We start from the raw sequence: 19,989 nt of genomic DNA on the forward strand, positions 1-19,989 counted from the left end.
ACATCGTGGCCAGGCCTCGTCATTCGATCCCTGCCCGTCTCGCCTCTTCCCGCCTGCCGCTGACTGTACTCCTCACACAAAAAATAGTTAATCAATTGGAGAATAAATAAATAAAATAAAAATAAAAAAACATAAAAAATCATGGTAGGCAGCCTGGGTTCAATTCACGCACGAACCGTTTGTTTTTAATTTACTGTTAAGTTTCCGCATACAAGAGGTAGAAGAAATCAAGTAATTATTTTTGCAATCAAACAAACCAAACCTCTCTCCCATTTTTTTCAACAAAAAAAGCAGTTGGTAACAAAAGAATGGTCAGATCATCCGCCTCGCAATAGGGATACCCACATTCGAATCCCAACCTGGTCTAAATTTTCAGCTATCCCCATCGATTTCACTGAATGCCCGCTAGTAGACAATGTCTGTAATTCCTTTGAGCATTAAAATAATTTCACGTGTTCTGCTATTGTTTGAAAGAAATATTTCCCATTTTTCAACTGAATAATCCCGTTTAATATTTTAAAAGTGTCAGTGTCGCATTTGCCTTCAACCAAACAATCGTCGGAGATGTCTTTGGAGGCAACCCAGTTAGGCTGAACGCCTTAGACACACTGCCCAGCGAGTGCAGCAAGATGCAGGTCCCCTGCTGTTTTTGCGTGGTGCTATGTGGGACCGACGTACGCCGCTGGTGGTTATGGAAGGCGCGGTGACGACTGTACGATACGTGAATGCCATCCTCAGACCGATAGTGCAACCATATCGGCAGCATTTTGGCGAGTCATTCGTCTTGATGGACGACAATTCGCGTCCCCATCGTGCCTTCAGGATAACGACATCGCTAGACTAGAGTGGCCAGCATGTTCTCGAGACATGAGCCCTATTGAACATGCCTGGGATAGGTTGAAAATGGCTGTTTATGGCCGACGTGACCCACCAACCACTCTGAGGGATCTACGCCTAATCACCGTTGAGGAGTGGAACAATCTGGACCAACAGTGCCTTGATGAACTTGTGGATATTATGCCTCGACGAATACAAGCACGCATCAATGCAAAAGAACATGCTACTGCGTATTAGAGGTACCGTTGTGTGCAGCAATCAGGACCACCACCTCTGAATGTCTTGCTGTGTGGTCGTACAATATATGGTTTTCATGAGCAACAAAAAGGGTGGAAATGATGTTTCTGTTGATCTCTATTCCCATTTTCTGTACACATTCGGGAACTATCGGAAGAAAGGTGATGCAAAACTTTTTCTGATGGGTGTATAAATATTTCATGTCACCTGACGCTCTCCAAAAATGCTCGGTGTTGACAAGAAGACGCGGTCGCTATCTGAGAGTGAACCGAAGAAAAAAAGAAGCTACTGAGATGAAGCCACAAATGAGAATAACGAGGAAACATCAAAACTGGTGATCACGAAGTAGACGAAATTAAGAAATTGTGCTACTTAGGAAGCGAAATAATCAATGACGGATGAAGCAAGTAGGACCTAAGAAACAGACTAGCAGAAGCAAGGCGTACATTGCTGGTCAAAAGAAGTCTACTGGTATCAAATACAGGCCTTAATTTGAGATAGAAGATTCTGAGAAGGTACGTTTGATTGTATGCTGCTGGATCAGGGGCAGTGGTAAAGCTGGAAAAGAACTGTAGTGGAAGACAGTTCACGAGTTACAAGGCGTTCACGTCCAAGGTGGTTCATCTTGTGTTCTTCAAAACACAGACAAAAAGACGGTCGCAAATGGCAAAAAAGACACTATTGCGTTTTATGCAAAAGTATAAACTGTATTGTTAACTGCAGTAGTTTTTGTTTTTAGCTACGTATTAGTACATGAACGAGGATGAAAGAGAAATACGTTTAGGCACTTATATCGAGAACTAAACTCAATATTTTTGACATCTCTTTGCAGAATGGACTGCTGTCCGCCATTCCACAAATCGCCGCGGTGGTGGGGAGCCTGCTCTTCGGCTGGCTGGGCGACCCGTGGTTCAAGAAGGGCTACATATCCAAGCTCAACGGGTTCCGCCTCATAAACGGACTGAGTAAGTGCTGCTCACGCTCTTGCTTTGCAGTGTGTTGCTGCCAGACTAAAGTCTTATGTCTCTGTCGCTATTATTTAATTCTTCTTCTTCTACTTAGCGTTAATCCCGCCTAGTACGAGATCCACTTGGTAAATTTATTTTTATTCAACTCTGCGGTCGGACGCCCTTTCTGTAGCCGCAGCCGTCAATTTCCTGAGGGGAGAGGGGAAATCGGATGGACGACTTGTCCGTGAGCGGTGTAAACTTCGATGTGTGATCGCATTTTAAATGTTTGTGTATCATATTTTCTGAGACATAAATTAGGGCCAACCCAGCATTGGTGTAAAAGAGCGTGAGAAACCGCCTCAAAACCAAACTCAGACTGATCGATGTACCAGCCACAACTGATAATCTGCCACGTAGATTCGATCTAGTCTGGCTCACCTTTCTATCTCGAAGTCCAGCGCACTGCACGTTACGCTATACAAGCAGTTGTCGACCTTACGTAATAATTGAAAAATGTTTAATGTTAAAGAGTACATATAGCTGTGGGTCACTAACTGCAGAGAGACATTTAAAAAGATATACTGCAAAATTGAGACAAGTAAAATCTATATCTTGTGGAATACCAATGTCAGATAAAGGAAAAAGATCCTTTTTTTTTGTCATCAGTCTACTGATTGGTTTTATGCGGACCGCCTTTCCTGTGCTAACCTCTTCATCTCAGAGTAGCACTTGCAACCTACGTCGTCAATTATTTGCTTGACATATTCCAATCTCTGTCTTCCTCTACAGTTTTTGCCCTCTACAGTTCCCTCAAGTAGCATGGAAGTCATTCCCTCATGTATTAGCAGATGTCCTATCATCCTGCCCCTTCTCCTTATCAGTGCTTTCCGCATATTCCTTTCCTCTCCGATTCTGCGTAGAACCTCCTCATTCCTTACCTTATCAGTCCACCTAATTTTCAACATTCGTCTATAGCACCACATCTCAAATGCTTCGATTCTCTTCTGTTCCGGTTTTCCCACAGTCCATGTTTCACTACCATACAATGCTGTACACCAGACGTACATCCTCAGAAATTTCTTCCTCAAATTAAGGCCGGTATTTGATATTAGTAGACTTCTCTTGGCCAGAAATTCCTTTTTTGCCGCAGCGAGTCTGCTTTGGATGTCCTCCTTGCTCCGTCCGTCATTGGTTATTTTACTGCCTAGGTAGCAGAATTCCTTAACTTCATTGACTTCATGACCATCAACCCTGATGTTAAGTTTCTCGCTGTTCTCATTTCTACTACTTCTCATTACCTTCGTCTTTCTCCGATTTACTCTCAAACCATACTGTGTACTCATTAGACTGTTCATTCCGTTCAGCAGATCATTTAATTCTTCTTCACTTCCTCTCAGGATAGCAATGTCATCAGGGAAGCGTATCATTGATATCCTTTCACCTTGTATTTTAATTCCACTCCTGAACCTTTCTTTTATTTCCATCATTGCTTCCTCGATGTACAGATTGAAGAGTAGGGGCGAAAGGCTACAGCCTTGTCTTACACACTTCTTAATACGAGCACTTCGTTCTTGATCGTCCACTCTTATTATTCCCTCTTGGTTGTTGTACATATTGTATATGACCCGTCTCTCCCTACAGCTTACCCCTACTTTTTTCAGAATCTCGAACAGCTTGCACCATTTTATATTGTCGAACGCTTTTTCCAGGTCGACAAATCCTATGAACGTGTCTTGATTTTTCTTTAGCCTTGCTTCCATTATTAGCCGTAACATCAGAATTGCCTCTCTCGTGCCTTTACTTTTCCTAAAGCCAAACTGATCGTCACCTAGCGCATTCTCAATTTTCTTTTCCATTCTTCTGTATATCATTCTTGTAAGCAACTTCGATGCATGAGCTGTTATGCTGATTGTGCGATAATTCTCGCACTTGTCAGCTCTTGCCGTCTTCGGAATTGTGTGGATGATGCTTTTCCGAAAGTCAGATGGTATGTCGCCAGACTCATATATTCTACACACCAACGTGAATAGTCGTTTTGTTGCCACTTCCCCTAATGATTGTAGAAATTCTGATGGAATGTTATCTATCCCTTCTGCCTTATTTGACCGTAAGTCGTCCAAAGCTCTTTTAAATTCCGATTCTAATACTTGATCCCCTATCTCTTCTAAATCGACTCCTGTTTCTTCTTCTATCACATCAGACAAATCTTCACCCTCATAGAGGCTTTCAATGTATTCTTTCCACCTATCTGCTCTCTCCTCTGCATTTAACAGTGGAATTCCCGTTGTACTCTTAATGTTACCACCGTTGCTTTTAATGTCACCAAAGGTTGTTTTGACTTTCCTGTATGCTGAGTCTGTCCTTCCGACAATCATATCTTTTTCGATGTCTTCACATTTTTCCTGCAGCCATTTCGTCTTAGCTTCCCTGCACTTCCTATTTATTTCATTCCTCAGCGACTTGTATTTCTGTATTCCTGATTTTCCCGGAACATGTTTGTACTTCCTCGTTTCATCAATCAACTGAAGTATTTCTTCTGTTTCCCATGGTTTCTTCGCAGCTAACTTCTTTGTACCTATGTTTTCCTTCCCAACTTCTGTGATGGCCCTTTTTAGAGACGTCCATTCCTCTTCAACTGTGTTGCCTACTGCGCTATTCCTTATTGCTGTATCTATAGCGTTAGAGAACTTCAAACGTATCTCGTCATTCCTTAGAACTTCCTTATCCCACTTCTTAGCGTATTGATTCTTCCTGACTAATGTCTTGAACTTCAGCCTACTCTTCATCACTATTATATTGTGATCTGAGTCTATATCTGCTCCTGGGTACGCCTTACAATCCAGTATCTGATTTCGTAATCTCTGTCTGACCATGATGTAATCTAATTGAAATCTTCCCGTATCTCCCGGCCTTTTCCAAGTATACCTCCTCCTCTTGTGATTCTTGAACAGGGTATTCGCTATTACTAGCTGAAACTTGTTACAGAACTCTATTAGTCTTTCTCCTCTTTCATTCCTTGTCCCAAGCCCATATTCTCCTGTAACCTTTTCTTCTACTCCTTCCCCTACAACTGCATTCCAGTCGCCCATGACTATTAGATTTTCGTCCCCCTTTACATACTGCATTACCCTTTCAATATCCTCATACACTTTCTCTATCTGTTCATCTTCAGCTTGCGACGCCGGCATGTATACCTGAACTATCGTTGTCGGTGTTGGTCTGCTGTCGATTCTGATTAGAACAACCCGGTCACTGAACTATTCACAGTAATAGACCCTCTGCCCTACCTTCCTATTCATAACGAATCCTACACCTGTTATACCATTTTCTGCTGCTGTTGATATTACCCGATACTCATCTGACCAGAAATCCTTGTCTTCCTTCCACTTCACTTCACTGACCCCTACTATATGTAGATTGAGCCTTTGCATTTCCCTTTTCAGATTTTATAGTTTCCCTACCACGTTCATGCTTCAACATTCCACGCCCCGACTCGTAGATTATTCAATCTTTTTCTCATGGGAACCTCCCCCTTGGCAGCTCCCTCCCGGAGATCCGAATGGGGAACTATTCCGGAATCTTTTGCGAATGTAGAGATCATCATGACACTTCTTCAACTACAGGCCACATGTCCTGTGGATACACGTTACGTGTCTTTAATGCAGTGGTTTCCATTACCTTCTGCATCCTTATGTCGTTGATCATTGCTGATTCTTCCGCCTTTAGGGGCAAATCCCATCCCGCTCCTCCGCCCTCTTTGACAAGGCCGTTGGCAGAATGAGGCTGACTTCTTATGCCGGAAGTCTTCGGCCGCCTAAGGCTAATTATTTATCAAAATTTAGGCAGTGGCGGGGATCGGATCCGGGACCGAAGACGTTTTGATTACGTATCAAAGACGCTACCCCTAGACCACGGGTACGGGTAAGATCCATACGTTCAGTTTATTTGTATAGGTTACTGTTATCCATATATCGGAACATGGGTTTATATGTAAATTTGCAATCAAGAATAAGCAATGTAGACAACTTTGTTTGAGGTGGGGTGAGGGAGTTAAGAGCGACGCTGCTGGGCGACTTTAGGAAATAAAATTACGAAGAAGAGAATTAAGAAAACAATAGGAATGTGAAGAAAACTTTATTTCGTGTTGCAGAAGAGAAGTATTTATCATGGTACGGTCACGTAAGGAGTTTAACCAAAGAGAGGTGGCCAGAATAGTTTGGAAACGTTTTCCGGCAAACAGACAGAAATGAAGGTGACCTAAACGATGATTGCAAGGAAGTCTTTATGGCAATAAATTACTGGAAAACGAGCCGTAAAATAGAAATGTATGTCGCTTTCGGGTGTGGTAAAAAGCACTTGACATTGCAAAGCAAAATCGCTTTACAGATGAAAAGCTCATTCGTTACGTTCTCAAAGTAGACGGAAGACAAAGTGTAGTCTGTGAGTTGTATGTAAGCATATTATGAACCGTGTCATCGATTATTTGTATGGTAAGTAGATTCTGCCTTCCAGGTCACCCAGAAAACAATCGATCCTGTACAGTGTTGCCGGTTGGCAACGAAAATACGGTATTACGAAGTGTATTAACAAAGATGAGGATGATTGAAAGAGTTTTAGATGAATAGATACCTCGAAATTGATGACGAACGTTTAACAGAAACAAATTTTGCTTAGAATATGCTCCAAGGTGACGTAAAAAGCCCTTTAATGTTCTCAGTGAGCATGAACATTTTCTTTCAAATAGAGTCACCAACACTACCACATTGCTCACTAACAGTGCTGATAACTATGAGAAAGTATCATTGCTGAATAATTGTAACAAATCGCAGAATGACTTGAAATTTCTAGTTTGTACGCAGGCCGCTGTGGCCGAGCGGCTCTAGGCGCTTGAGACCAGAACCGGGCTGCTCCTATGGTCGCAAGTCCGAATCCTGTGTCGGGCGTACGTGACGTCCGTCGGTTAGTTAGGTTTATGTAGTTCTAAGTCTAGGGGACTGATGACCTCAGATGTTAAGTCCCATAGTGCTCAGAGCCATCTAGTTAGTACTATTAATGGAATCTCTCTTTAGTTGCAGATAATGGGCAGATAATTGTCATAAACAAGATGAAAAATCAAAAGTACACAATAAAGTGCTTTGGAGGCAAAATTTCGGAGCCTCGCAGGTATTTTGAATATCTAGGTGTAATCGGTGCGATACGAAATGGAATGAAGAGGTACGTCATGTACGGGAAGGCAAATGTAATGTATAGATTTGTTTTAAGGGTTATGTTTAAGTGCAGAGCAAACTTTAGGGAAATCACATACATGATCTTGACCAACACTCCAATATTTGGGATCCTTATGACGAATGCGTCTTAGTGAAGGAATGCAGAGGCACGCTGCTCGGATGGTAATAGATCATACGAAAGTGTTACAAAGATGAAAAGGAAACTGAAGTGCAATTCGTTGGAAGGAATTCGACGTTGTTGTTGCAGATCGTATTGGGTAAATGTGGAGTACAAATTTTTGATGTAAATGATGCAATAATGCTGCTGCCTCGTACACAATCTGATGAAAAGCGTCAGAATACCGTTCCGTGATGCGGAATTTACCACAGACAGACCTCATGGAAAATTTGGAAATTTGTTCACATGTGTGTGAGTTCTTAAGGGACCAAACCATCGCAGCAAACGCCTGAAATGGTTATCAACATCCATTGAAAATTCTTAAGAGACATTGTATTTATGTCTATTTAAATACGAGAGTGTTCACTGTGTTAATTGGGCAAATCTGAATTTTATTGTAAGATGAATCTGTGCGCTTAACCACAAGCAGACTGGAACATAAGTTAGTAACAAAAGTGACTACATATGCCTTAATATAGTGAATTATATTAAACATACGAGGAGCGATCAAACGCTTCCGTTTGAGGGCGTTATGTAGTATATATACAACCCTGAACGACTCCGATGCTGATATATAATCACCGACATGTGCGCAAGGGTATAGTTTGGCCTTAAAAATGGTTCAAATGGCTCTGAGCATTATGGGACTTACACCTGAGGACATCAGTCCCCTAGAACTTAGAACTACTTAAACCTAACTAACCTAAGGACATAACACACATCCATGCCCGAGGCAGGATTCGAACCTGCGACGGTAGCAGTTGCGCGGCTCCGGACTGAAGTGCCTAGAACCGCCCGGCCACAACGGTTGGCTTTGGCCTTCAAACGAAAACATTTTGATTGGCCCTTACCGTGTCGTAAAGTCTACGAGAGTACATGAAGGTGGTGGCGGAATAAAGTACCTGTGTCATAAATCGTCTTTACCAGCCTGCTGTGAAAAGTTTACAGTTTTAGTAAACATTCACTTCACAAGTTAATCGTTGTGGTTGTCCTGTGATTCGCGCGTAACCGTGTACTTCCGAGTATTAAGATTCAGTGTAACCTCATTCTAAGAAATGTCGTGCAGCGCTCCAAAGGAAATAAACTATTACTTCCAGGTTCCTGTGAAACACATATTTATTTAAGATAACCACATTTTGTACACCGTTTATAGCACAAAAAATGTCCCATATTAAGTGAGTAGTTATATAGTCTCAAAATTACCATCACAGCCGAATTTTAAATGTGTTTAGCATTACATTTTAATACCAATCACTGTGTTGAACACAGTCACATTTACTTTTCAAAATATCACTCAGATTCGGATCTACTGCTGTTACTAGTTGTGTTCTTGATTTTTTAAGACTGGATTGATGCAACTCTCCATGCTAGTGTATCATGTGCAAACACGCCTCTTCCTCTCTGCGTAACTACTGTAACCTCAATCCACTTGAACCTGGTTGTTGTAGTCAAACGTTAGTCTCCGTCTAGAAGTCTTATCCTCAAACATCCCTCCACTACCACACACTTCCCTGATACTTCAGGATGTGGTTTATCACGTATTGCTATAGATTTCTTTTATTACCGATTCGATTTAGTACTTCTTCATTATACTCTTGAGCATTCAACACAAGACTAATACGGCCTCTCAATCAGAAACTTTCCTCCATAGTTTAGTGTGCTGCGTTGCCCTAGCTCCAGAATTATGATTTGAGGACCAGTGACTATCGGAAAGTGCACCGCAGCCGATTTGATAGTACTCACAAGCAGTTAGTCCACAGGGAAATGAGGCAGCTGAAGTTTTGCTTCGCACAAAGCTCTTGGAATATACTGTGTTGTAGCATTATAGAGCTCCATATCAAAATGATCTTTAGAATTGAAATATTTTTCGATTATAGTAAACGAGACAAGGATTCTTAAACGAATGCTGTAAACATGAGAAGATCCTCTGGTAAACAGTATATTGTTCACAATTTTCGCAATTACGTCATCGACGTACTGCCACTGTTCAAACGTTTGAGTTGTATCTTCAGGTTAATTTTGATTTTGATCAGGTAACCGTGTTGCCAAAACAAATGAAATTGTCTGGGAGCAATGTAACCTGGTAAACATCTATTGCTACCTGTTTTTTGCTGACCTCACTCGTTATCACTAAGAAACAAATAGGATCATCCAGAAACGCGCTCCAAGGTCACTGCGATATTTCAGTATATGAGACCTGTTTTGGGATTTTCTAGAGGAGAAAATAGTTCTCTGGCCTTGTAGTTTTATTGCAAGGTAAATATGAACTGTCACGTTGTCCGAGCAAAGTCTGCGCAGTGATACCTTCGTCACGGAATTGAGGGACGTTTGCAGATTCAGGCAGCTAAATTTTCCGTACTGTGGTTTCGCTTATCTCACGACAACGCCGCTAACTCGTGCTGACTCTGTGGTGCTTACTCAGCGGTTATATGTAACAATTCATGCAGACAGAGTGCACTCTTATACCCAGGAGGGGAAATGCAAAGGAGAAGGGTAGCGGACGAGCAAAGCAGTTAGAGGCGGCTGGAACAAACATAAGAAAATGTTAGCAGGTTTACTTTACAAGTATAGCCATGTGAAAAATATAAATTGGTCCTAAACAGTAGTTTCGCCGTTAAGATGTCAAAATATCTTTAGAGTAATTGCAGACACAACTGCACATTAAAATAATACAGGCCGTGTCTGATTCGCTTTCATTGGCAGTGTCAGTTCCTTCACTATCATCTTCGCTTGCGGAACCGGTATTTCTTTCATAACTATCACTATTCGAGTCTATATCAATTCCCATATCTATGATCATCTCCAGTGCTTCGACCAGTAAAAGTTTATCTGAAACGTATTGCTCTTCAATTTACTTCACGAGCTGGCAGCTTTCTTCCAGTTTTTTTTATGGAAGCAGTTTGTTCATCTATAGCTTTTGACAAAGTGTCCATTCTGAATGTCATATTACGTTCAGAAACGCCGTTCTTCACTCTTGCCCATATCAGCTCTGCAGTTTATAATTGTGGGTAGCATGAAGAAAGTCGTAACAGTCTGTGCTCATGTTCGGTTAAAATATAATGTCTATTTGATAAGTGATGTTGCCTGATCTGTCATTTTCATCAATAAATACAAATGGTATCTGCACATGTCTTTGTTGAAAGGGATTCCCTTTCCTGTTCAAATGGCTCTGAGCACTATGGGACTTAACATCTATGGTCATCAACCCCTAGAACTTAGAACTACTTAAACCTAACTAACCTAAGGACATCACACAACACCCAGTCATCACGAGGCAGAGAAAATCCCTGACCCCGCCGGGAATCGAACCAGGGAACCCGGGCGCGGGAACGACCACGAGCTGCGGACCCCTTTCCTGTTAACCATGACATCATGGTAAGGGGTGTTGTACATAATGAAGACAGTACAGTAGATGGGATAGTAGATTAGGTATATAAACCTCTCCCTGAACCACTTCCCATAATCTGGAAAATCCACGTCGTTGTGTTAATCTCCTGTTTCTTGGCCAGGTTTAAACCATAGCCGCACGGGATTAGCCGAGCGCTCTAAGGCGCTGCAGTCATGGACTGTGCGGCTGGTCCCGGCGGAGGTTCGAGTCCTCCCTCGGGCATGGGTGTGTGTGTTTGTCCTTAGGATAATTTAGGTTAAGTAGTTCGTAAGCTTAGGGACTGATGACCTTAGTAGTTAAGTCCCATAAGATTTCACACGCATTTGAACATTTTCATACGTAGGTATTCGGTACAGAGCCGTCGTCCCCGCCAGCATGGATGGCGATAATTCTGCTTCCTTTCGAAACAGGTTTCAGCACACCCTGTAGTGAACTGTTACTCCATCCGTACAATGCTGTGTGACAAGTGACAACGTTTGTTGGAGCTTACGGGCGCTCCACACCGATGTTGTCAACTCAGAACGTATGTCTCGACTATGCAGATATCTGTGTGACACATCTGTACTGTGAGCAATTCGTTTTTCCCTGGTACTACTTTGTTTCTGGAGAACTGTTGGGTTGTCCGCCGTCTTCTTAAACCTAAATCTTAGATTACGAAGAATTTCACGAAACGTGTTTATACCTCCTTCAAAATTTATTAAACTTCATAAATTCTAGTGAATTTGCTTCTTAGTAGGTCTTTTTTATCTGTACTGTAGAAATTATTCACCCCGTGGCAAACGACTTGCTCACTAAAATTGTCAAAACTGGCCTTTCAGTACCTCCTGGGCTTTTGCTTATGAGGTGTTGAAAATGTTGAGGATTCACCTGGACTCTTCTCAGTTCTCTCTTCATTCGCCGAACGGAAGCAAACGACATACCAGTGCTTTGGCCACTCGTTTCAATGTGGATTTTTGTTCAGTGGAGCACACAGTTTATTTCTCGATAAATTGGCAGACATTTACAACCACGTCCGCCGGCCTGTGTGGCTGAGCGGTTCTAGGCGCTACAGTTTGGAACCGCGCGACCACTACGGTCGCAGGTTCGAATCCTGTCTCGGACGTGGATGTGTGTGATGTCCTTAGGTTAGTTAGGTTTAAGTATATCTAAGTTCTAGGGGACTGATGACTTCAGCAGTTAAGTCCCATAGTGCTCAGAGCCATTTGAACCATTTTTGAACTATTTAGTGATGTGTAAGGAGACACCGATGGTATCGTCATTGATTAGTATCAAAACATTGTGAGTCCTTGTTTTCGGACTCAGCCATTCCTTAAATTTTGAATAAAAATAGTCACCAATGGTCACCGAAGACTTACAGTAAAAACACGTACTCTCATTCTGCCAACGGCCTCATCAAAAAGGGCGGAGGATCTAACATAGTTTCAATTGCCCTCGCAGGGGGAAACTAGCCCTGAAAGGCTGAAGAATCAGCAATAAACCGCTTGAGTATGCACAAGGAAATAGAAACCACTAAAGTAAAGAGAAATAATGTGTATCCACACACGGAATGTGTAGCCATACATGACATGTTACTGAAAGAGTACTACGCTGACTTTTTCATTGGCAAAATATTCCGTATTCGTCCTCTATTCTGATCTCCGGGAGGAGACTGCCAAGGAGAAGTAACAACGAGAAAAAGACTGAATAACCAACGGAAGGGTAACATTCTCTCAGTCAGACCGTGGAATGTCACGAGTTTGATTGTGGTAGAATAACTACAAAATGTGAAAAGGGAAATGGAAAGGATCAATCTCGATACAGTAGAGCGTGGATGAAATTAAATGGAAAGAAGATAAAAATATCTATTACAATGAACATAGGGTAGTATCAACAGTAGCAAAAAATGATATAAAGGGAGTAGATTTCGTCACGAATAGGAAGGTAGGGCAGAGAGTGTTTAACTGCGTACAGTCCTGTAACAGGGTTGTTGTCATCATGTTCAACAGCAAATCAACGCCAACAGTAAAAAGGTGAGGCAAATGTACCGTTGTCATAAACAGAATATGAAGATACAGAGAAAATATGTGTTGATATTGAGCAGGTATTTCGGGATATAAAGAGAGATGAAACAGAATATGGGCTTGGAAGAAGGAACGACAGACAAGGAAGAATAACCGATTTCTGCAAGAAATCTGAATTAGCAACAGCCAATACATTGTTCAAAAATCATAAGAAGAGAAAGTGTACATATAATTAGCCTGGAGACACGAGAAGATTCTGGTTGTATTACCTCATACTCAGACAGAGATTTTAAAATCAGATATTAGATTGCAAGGCGTACTCAGGAGCAGATACATACTCAGATCACAATTTAGTAATGATGAAGAATAGACTGAGGTACCGAGAAATGATGAGGAGAGTTTGAAGGTCACTAAGGCTGTAGATTCAATAACGAATACCATGCTACATAAGTCAGTTGAAGATGAATAGACATGCATAAAGAGGGCAATCACACGAGAAACATAAGTACCAGGACGGTAACTAATAATAATTTCGCGTGGCTTAATCGCCAGATACGGTGTAACCTTTCAAGTGCGCGCCTCTTCGATGACTTTGGTGTCCCAAATCTGAAACGCATCTGGCTATAGCCACCCTCGTGTTTCATTGGCCGCCCCTATCGCTGAGTGGTCAAGGAGTTGGTCTGCTATACCAAGGGGCCCGGTTTCGATTCCCGGCTGGGTCGGAGATTTTCTCCTATCACGGATTGGGTGTTGTGTTGTCCTAATCGTCATCATCTTATCTTCATCGAGACGCAAGTCGCCGAAGTGGTGTCAACTTAGAAGATTTGCACGAGGCGACCAGCCTACCTGACTGTAGGCCCTAGCCACATGACATTTCATTTCATTTCGTGTTTCGTTCTCCTTTTTACTCAGCACACTTAATCCATCCATAAGATAGTCTAATTAATCAATAAATTCCGATGTAAATGCAAAAGGGAGGTACATTATGTGATCGAAAGTATCCGGACACACCTAAAAACATATGTTTTCCATATTAGGTGCATTGTGCTGCCATCTACTGCCAGGTACTTAGTAGTTATTTGACTTCGCGAGAAAGCAGAATGGGGCGTTCCGCGGAACTCACGGACTTCGAACGTGGACAGGTGATTGGGTATCACTTGTGTCATACGTCTGTACGCGAGATTTCCACACTCCTAAACATTACTACGTCCACTGTTTCCGATTTGATAGAGATGTGGAAACGTGAAGGGACACGTAAAGCACAAAAGCGTACAGGCCGACATCGTATGTTGACTGACAGATGCCGCCGGCAGCTGCAGACGGTCGTAATGTGTAATAGGCAGATGTCTATCCAGACCATCACATTGGAATCCCAAACTGCATCAGGATCCACTGCAAGTACTTTGACAGTTGTGCGGGAGGTGAGAAAACTTGGATTTCATGGTCGAGCGGCTGCTCACATGCCACACATCACGCCGGTAAATACCAAACGACGCCCCGTTTGGTGTAAGAAGCGTAAACACTGGACGTTTGAACAGGGGGAAACGTTGTGTAGAGTGACGAATCACGATACACAATGTGGCGATCCGATGTCATGGTGCGGATATGGCAAATGCTCGGTGAACGTCGTCTGCCAGCGTTTGTAGTGCCAACAGTAAAATTCGGAGGCGGTGATGTTATGGTGTGGTCGTGTTTTTCATGGAGGGGGTTTGCACCTCTTGTTTTGCGTGGCACTATTACAGCCCAGGCCTACACTGATGTTTTAAGCACCTTTTTGCTTCGCACTGTTGAAGAGCAATTCGCGGATAGCGATTACATCTTTCTACACGATCGAGCACCTGTTCATGAGGCACGGCCTGTGGCGAAGTGGTTACACGACAATAACGTCGCTGTAATGAACTGGCCTGCACAGAGTCCTGACCTGAATCCTATAGAACACCTTTGCGATGTTTTGGAACACCGAATTCTTACCAGGCCTCACCGACCGACATCGACATCTCTCCTCAGTGCAGCAATTCCCCAGGAAACCTTCCAGCACCTGATTGAACGTATGCCTGCGAGAGTGGAAGTTGTTACCAAGGCTAAGGGTGGGCCAACACCATACTGACTTCCAGCGTTACCGATAGGGGGATCCACGAACTTGTAAGTCATTTGCAGCCAGGTGTCCGACTACTTTTGATCACATAGTGTGTTATTCGTGAGAGTGGGTGATGATTGTAGAAGATTTCCTTTAATTTCCCTTAGTTCAAAAGCACAACCTAACTTCATCTTGGTAGTTAGCGGAGAGAAAAAGTATGGTCCTTACAATTTCTGCTCGTCTTGGCGTGGGCGGCTTTGGCAGAGTGCGGCGAGCGCCTATGACAAAATGAGTGACGCTCGCGGAAGAATACGCCTGCGTGATGAGTGCAGTGAACTCGCCCTGTCCTTGTCAGTTGACGAATATTGATACAGAGGTTTCTCCAAACGATAGACCACCCACGCAAGTAGAGCGTTCCGTGCGGTAACGACGCAATATTGTGCAATAACCACGGGGCGCCTCCACAGGCAAGTCCTCTGTGCAGTGCAGACGGGCCTCTTAACACCTTGAGCGTAAACATCGAGAATACAATGTAATTAGGTTTTTGGCGGAACGCCATTTGATAGGCTGGATCTCGAAATCTTTGGGAAAGGGTGGCATTGCAAGTTGCTGGAAAGAGCAGTTTGGAGAAGTCAGTCTCCGTAATCTTCCAAGATAATTGACGCCGAACCTACCAGAACAGTAGTGGGCTCACATTGAGAAGGAGCAGGAGAGTTCCTTGCCGAGAGCCGTAGTCATAGTAGATGGACGTGGTCGTCGAGAGCCTCAGAGAGTGGTCTTGTACACCACACGTGGAGAAGGCAATTCACGATCCGACGGGCCGCGCCACTCTCACCGCCCCTTGTTTCGTGCAAATTATTTAAGTGTCGCGGCCGCGGCATACGAGATTCGTACGGGATGATGGGCGCTTTGGTTCAGATTCATCTATCAGTCACTATCTAGATTTAAGGTTGAATAACAAGTACACTGTTTTTGTTCTACTGCTCTTTGTTCATTTCAGACTAGTTTTCGGATTATTGGACTATTTTCAGGAAATGACTGAATAGCGTCTGGAAGGGACAATACTTCTTAAGTAACCAAACATTATAAGCAAAGATATAGTCCACTTGCATAGAGTGCTGTGCATCGAACTTGTTTCTGAACACTGAAATTACACTTTATTAAATGGACAGTATTAAGTACAATAAATAATTAAAGTACATCATACAACGGATTCTATGTTTATAATGCTGAAGTTTGTTACTACATGGAATTGACTGAGGTGCTGTTAAACTGAGTACTCTTTATGTTGTCCGACGAACATGTTTTTTAACGTTGTAAATTATACTTTAGGCAACGGACTATATTATACGAAATAATTAAAATACACAATCTTACAGTATTACGGGTTGTACTGTTATGATGCCATAGTTTGTTAACTCGTGACATTGGTTGAGAACTGTGTAGCTGAGCACTAGTAACTTGTACTGTGCAACAAACGTGTTTTACATTGTAAATTACATTTTATGCAATGAATAACACAAAGTACAGTACCGGTACATGGTTAGAATACAGATTATTAGAGTATTACAGTTTATATTTTGAAGTTTGTATGAGAGGTCCTAAATGATCAAATACAGCTATGCGCATCTCCGCTTTTACGTGTCACATGCTGCAATCAACCAGCTGCATACCCACAGACCGCCAAAACGGCACATAGTCCTTCACAAAATTAAAACACAATAGAATTTCCTATTCCTTATTTTTCCCACAATCTTTACCAATATGAATAGAAAGACTGTAATAACGTGTATTTTAACCATGTACTGTGTTTCATATTATTCATTGTATAAAACGTAATTTACAAAGTAAAACTTGTTGGATAATATAAGTTACTAGTGCTCAGTTAGACAGCTCTCAACCAAAGTCACGACCGTACGAACTACGGCATCATAGCAGTATAGCCCGTAATACTATAACATTGTGTATTTTTATTATTTTGTATAATATTGTCCATTGCCTAAAGTATGATTTACAATGTTAAAAAACATGTTTGTTTCACAACATAAATACAGAGTAGTCAGTTTGACACTTTTTCAGCCAACTCCAAGAACTAACAAACTTCAGCATTATAACCATTCAACCTGTAATATTGTGTAGTTTACTTATTTATAGTGGTTAATATCTATCATTGGATTAAGTGTAATTTCAACGCTAAGGAACATGTTTGATGCACAACACTCTAAGCAAGAGGATTGTATCTTTGCTTATAATGTTTGGTTACCTAAGAAATAGTGTCCCCTTCAGACGCTAGTTAGTTGTTTCCTAAGGTGGTGCAATAAGCTGGAAATTTGTAGGAAATAAGCAGAAATCAGTAGAATAAAAACAGTGCACTCGCTATTCAAACTTAAATATTGAATTGTTCTACCAAGAAGTAACGGGAGAATCTATAAATAAGATTATGCCAGAATTTTAAATTTTTTCATTCGGTCAGTAACTATAGGACATATTGAAAATAAAATTTTTGTTGCGCCTGGAAGCCATTGTATAGGCAAGCTGAAACCCTATATGAGCACCATGCACTGGCTTATCCATTTAGGGATAGATACATGTCACCCATAACCCACAGTCAATCGGTTAAAATAATTACTAGGCAATATGTGTTTTAGAAAGAACGCCGTTTTATTCGTACTGGAGACGCGTATGATTGCTTGTTTTGAAAATAATTTATTATCCAAAACAATCACTACAATTTCAATATAAAATTTTCGGTTTCGGCCTTTACAGGCCATCCTCAGGTCATAAAACGGAAGCCATGATTCACTTCCACCACGGCAGAAACCACATCGTGGTTTTTGTACTGGTGGGAGTGAAACATGGCTTCTGTTTTACGATCTGAGGTTGGCCGTTGACGACCGAAACCGGTAATTTCCTACTGAAGTAGTTGTCATTGTGCCAATCAGTAAATCATTATCGGGAGAATATATGCATTTCTGTTGAAAACTGTCATAGGAACGTGAGTGTAGAGTGTGTTTTTGTTTTCTCTTTGTTGCGGAGTGACTAGAAAGGTGTAAAGGATGGTGTATGTGTATGTGTGTGTGCAGACACCCTGGTGCCGGCCGCCACGCTGATCGTGGTGACCCTGGTGGACGACACGGCCGTGGTCGTGACCATGCTGGCCATCAGCGGCTTCTGCCTGTCCACCTACTGCGCGGGGCCCTACATGAACATGCAGACGACCTCGCCCAACTACTCGGGCACCATGACGGGCATCGTCAACAGCATCGCCAACCTGACGGGCATCGCAGTCCCTTACGTCGTCGGAGCCTTCACGAACGCCGACGTACGTAACTTGAAGTGGCACTGTCAATGCTTCCGAGCGATTTTGCTGTCCCGCTGCAGAGCGGGCTTGTCTTCCACTGGATATAACATTAATGGCTTGATGATACATACGTTAAAAGTAAGCAGTCCTCAGTATCACGTAAGGAGTTATGGCATCTGTCGCAGTAAGCGATGCTCAGACGTTAGAGATTCCACTGCCACCAGTCCTGCAGTTATTGCTGCCATTTAGCTGATTTTGAGATAATTTCAACTCAAGGCGAATGACTGATGTCGGAATGTAAATAAAAGTACAAATTCATAGGCGCCTCCATGGAGTGCTGTGTGCACAACGACCATATATGTCAATTTAAAAGGAAGTTCAGCGTTAAAATCGATTTTCAATTACATAGTGATCATCTTCAGTGCTGTGGTGCATAAATTAAACTCATAGGCACTGGTATCAAGTTATTATGAGTAACCAAAACTGAGAAACGATCACAGTTATTATGGTAGTTTGGTTACTGATAATAACTTGATACCAGTGCCTATGAGTTTAATTGGTACACCACAGCACTGAAGATGATCACTACTGAAAATCATTTTGACATCAATAGACCATCAATACTACGGCCAACGCTGACCTTCCTTTCAATTTAAAAGTACAAATGGTTCAAGTGGCTCCGAGCACTACCGGACTTAACATCTGAGGTCATCAGACCCCTAGAACTTAGAACTACTTAAACTTAACTTACCTAAAGACATCACACACATCCATGCCCGAGGCAAGATTGGAACCTGCGACCGTAGTGGTCACGCGGTTCCAGACTGAAGCGCCTAGAACCGCTCGACCACCACGGGCGGCAATAAAAGTATAAGTAATTGTTTTGCATTAATCAGTTATCTAATTCATTGCATTGCTATTGTAGGTTTGTATGATCTAAAAGGAACTAGTGAAAGCTAAGCCCCGAGCCTCTGAGCTACGCTACAATAAATATGAAACTTATACCCCAGAAAACGACTGTGAAGCACAGTCTCACTCACAGTGTTCAATACAAATGGCCGTACACACACACACACACACACACAAACGCACACACACACACACACACACACACACACACACACACACACACTTGCATAATCCATCTGAAAATGGGCTTCAAACAGCTACCATTTAAATAATGAACGATTCATCAAAAAAGTGATCGAGAGTTGAATAAGTGTTTTCCTTCTGCTTATAGCATCCATCAGTGCAAATGACGTTGTGCCCTCTGTTTATTATCACTGACTTTAAACACAAAAGAGTTATTAACCCATCAAAATAACCACATAATTCATGGGTAAAATTTCCACTTAAGATCACAATAATGTGCAGAATAATTCTACAACGTGTTGCTGTGTGTTTCCATTCCATGATTAATGCGATTTGAAGAGAAGTAATAAAATGAGCTCTAACATGGAAAGTAAGCGTTTCCAGACACATGTCCTCATAACATCTTTTCTTTCTTTGTGTGTGAGGAATGTTTCCTGAAAGTTTGGCCGTACCTTTTTGTAACACCCCGCATATCAGCTCTTTGTGTTGTGATGTTAACGGCAACCCGTGTATGGGACGGTAGCTCCCTAGCTTGGCTGCTCCTAGTGTCTGACCAATGGTGTGGGATCACACAGAATGGTGCACGGAGTCCGTTACTCTTCCTTGGATGACAGGCATAGATAAGAAGTTACGATGTTCTTGCTGCACAATAGGCCAATATTACCCTGCTGCGATCAGACGTCGTCGACCAGAAACTTGACGCCGAGTACTGCGGCCCTAAA

At 42.2% G+C, this 19,989-nt stretch overlaps 1 protein-coding gene across 1 annotated transcript in view; it reads left to right on the forward strand.

The window, feature by feature from the left end:
- Positions 1-19,989, forward strand: part of LOC126354241 (sialin-like) — a 65,751-nt gene that overhangs the window by 35,024 nt on the left and 10,738 nt on the right. Inside the window, exons 7-8 of the mRNA XM_050003743.1 lie at positions 1,907-2,039; positions 17,958-18,196. Of these exons, the coding sequence (XP_049859700.1) occupies positions 1,907-2,039; positions 17,958-18,196 (372 nt within the window). The remainder of the gene's footprint in view (positions 1-1,906; positions 2,040-17,957; positions 18,197-19,989) is intronic.

Source organism: Schistocerca gregaria, chromosome 3 (assembly GCF_023897955.1).
Source record: "Schistocerca gregaria isolate iqSchGreg1 chromosome 3, iqSchGreg1.2, whole genome shotgun sequence".
NCBI classification, from domain to species: Eukaryota; Metazoa; Arthropoda; class Insecta; order Orthoptera; family Acrididae; genus Schistocerca; species Schistocerca gregaria.